Source organism: Octopus bimaculoides, chromosome 3, assembly GCF_001194135.2.
Source record: "Octopus bimaculoides isolate UCB-OBI-ISO-001 chromosome 3, ASM119413v2, whole genome shotgun sequence".
Taxonomy (NCBI): domain Eukaryota; kingdom Metazoa; phylum Mollusca; class Cephalopoda; order Octopoda; family Octopodidae; genus Octopus; species Octopus bimaculoides.
In genome coordinates, this window is record NC_068983.1 from 55,958,655 (window position 1) to 55,960,720 (window position 2,066).

General features: G+C 32.0%; 1 protein-coding gene across 1 annotated transcript in view; it reads left to right on the forward strand.

Annotated features, from left to right (window-relative positions):
- Positions 1–2,066, forward strand: part of LOC106871393 (intraflagellar transport protein 122 homolog) — a 264,510-nt gene that overhangs the window by 85,996 nt on the left and 176,448 nt on the right. Inside the window, exon 9 of the mRNA XM_052966749.1 lies at positions 1,877–2,015. Coding sequence (XP_052822709.1) covers positions 1,877–2,015 — 139 coding nt within the window. The remainder of the gene's footprint in view (positions 1–1,876; positions 2,016–2,066) is intronic.

Genomic DNA, 2,066 nt, shown 5'->3' on the forward strand with positions numbered 1-2,066 from the left:
TTTGCATAGCAGACTTGTTGTAGGCGATGAGAATTAATACAAGACATCATTTGGTTTTAAAATATTTCTTGAAATCCTGTTTCACTCAGAACAGAGACAATTTAATTATTCTTGATGTCATTCTTTTTTCTACTTTTTCCTTTTTTTTCTTCAATTTTATTTAATTTTATTTATTCAAAAAAATTACTTTTTCTTGCTGATATAGAATTTGCATGAATTTGTGGAAATCGATTTTAGATTGTTGAAAGAAAATTTATTGTTATGACTATAATTTCTTTAAAACACCTGAGAAAGAAAAAATTGAAAAAAAAAAATGTCTTTTTTTTTTGTTAATCATTTCATATAGACTTGATTGTGAAATAGCTTGTGAAATATTCCACACTGATTGGAGGTGTGTTAAAGACACAGGTTGACCACTTTACATGCAGGTGTACAATATATACTGACACAAGCTAATGAAGGCACTTTTACGTGAGTGCTTGACTTGCGAGAAATAACAGCCAAATTTCCCTCCAAGTACACTCTTGCTTCTTTATAGAAATAAACGATACATCGAATAACCAGAAGTAGAGAGGGCATGCCATTGATGAGTGGAGAAATATCAGCAAAAAGACTTTGATTAACCTGATTGATTGACTGTGTTATGAATAAGATGATTTATTAAATGATTAAATAATTAAGCAGTTGACAAGTAAAATATAAAGAAATGAAACAGAACCAGTGCGTGTGTTTATTATTGGCATAATGACCCTCCCAAGATACAACAAAATGTTTCAGTGTACAAGTTCACATCAAGAATCTAGCCCCCACCCCCAAATAGATACACTATTTCTGAATAAAAGATGAGGTGGTCACAACTGGAAGGGCTTTGTTCATAGGTCAGCTCAGCCAGGTTGGACCTAGGTTTAATTAACAGCAACAACACATACTAACACTGATCAATGAGTGGGCTTGTGGGCTCGTATATGGTTGCTTGGTTTGCTGGAAATAGCAGCCAAATTTCATTGAAGCCACATTTCATTTTATCGATGGAAAAAAGAGTGCATTGGATAATTCTATGCTGGACACCTTAAATGTGAATAAAAGGCTGAAATGCTTTTGCTCATAAATCTGCTCAATTACAGTTGACCTGGGTACAAACAACAGCAATATTTTTATTTTATTTCACTTGTTTCAGCTATTGGACTGTGGCCATAATGTTCTCTAAAATGAATAAAATGGGACTATACATGATTACTTAAGACTAGAAATTTCATAAGTAAAAAATTAAAAAATAAAAAATAAAAAAATGAAAATTAATTAGAAATGCATATTCTGTACCCCTCCTTCTTTATTCCTTAAATTCAAATTCAAACTGCTAATCTTGCGAAATATTATAAAGAAATGATTACCTCCCTTGTTCTACCTCTCAGCTAAGGAGGTAAACTAATCTTGATGCCAGAATGAATTGGATCTTTTGGAATAAGCTTTCTTATCTAGCAATACCAGAACTTTTGGTTCCAGTATCTTAGCCCGTTGTTCCTAGTGTCACACCCAAGAATAAAAAAGGTAAAAAGACATAATGGGAATGAATCAGGCCTCTCCTTCTAATATAGCTGTATCTCCCATCTCACAAGCTCACTTCAAAATAGTTTGAAGAGGTTCAAAAATTTATGACCCCATAGCAGCCTCTTCTTGTTCTTTATGGAACAAATAACAAATAACCAGCACAATCTTTATAGCAATTTTTTCTCTCTTTTTAATTTTGTTTTTCTGTTATTTATTATTATTTTTTTTTTTTGTATTTATGCCACGCTGACTTGTGAAAATTAGTGTCTTTTATTGTCATCTTCCACAAATGTTGGTTTATCTTCGTTTTCCTTCTGTTGCCTTCTAGGTTACTGGAAGTGAAGAAGGAAACATACGGTTCTACCAAGTATCACTGTCCACAATTCATGGTTTATACAAGGATCGATACGCATACAGAGAGAACATGACTGATGTTATTATTCAAAATCTTATAACAAATGAAAGAGGTAAATAGCATATATATATATATATATATATATGTGTGTGTGTATATATAT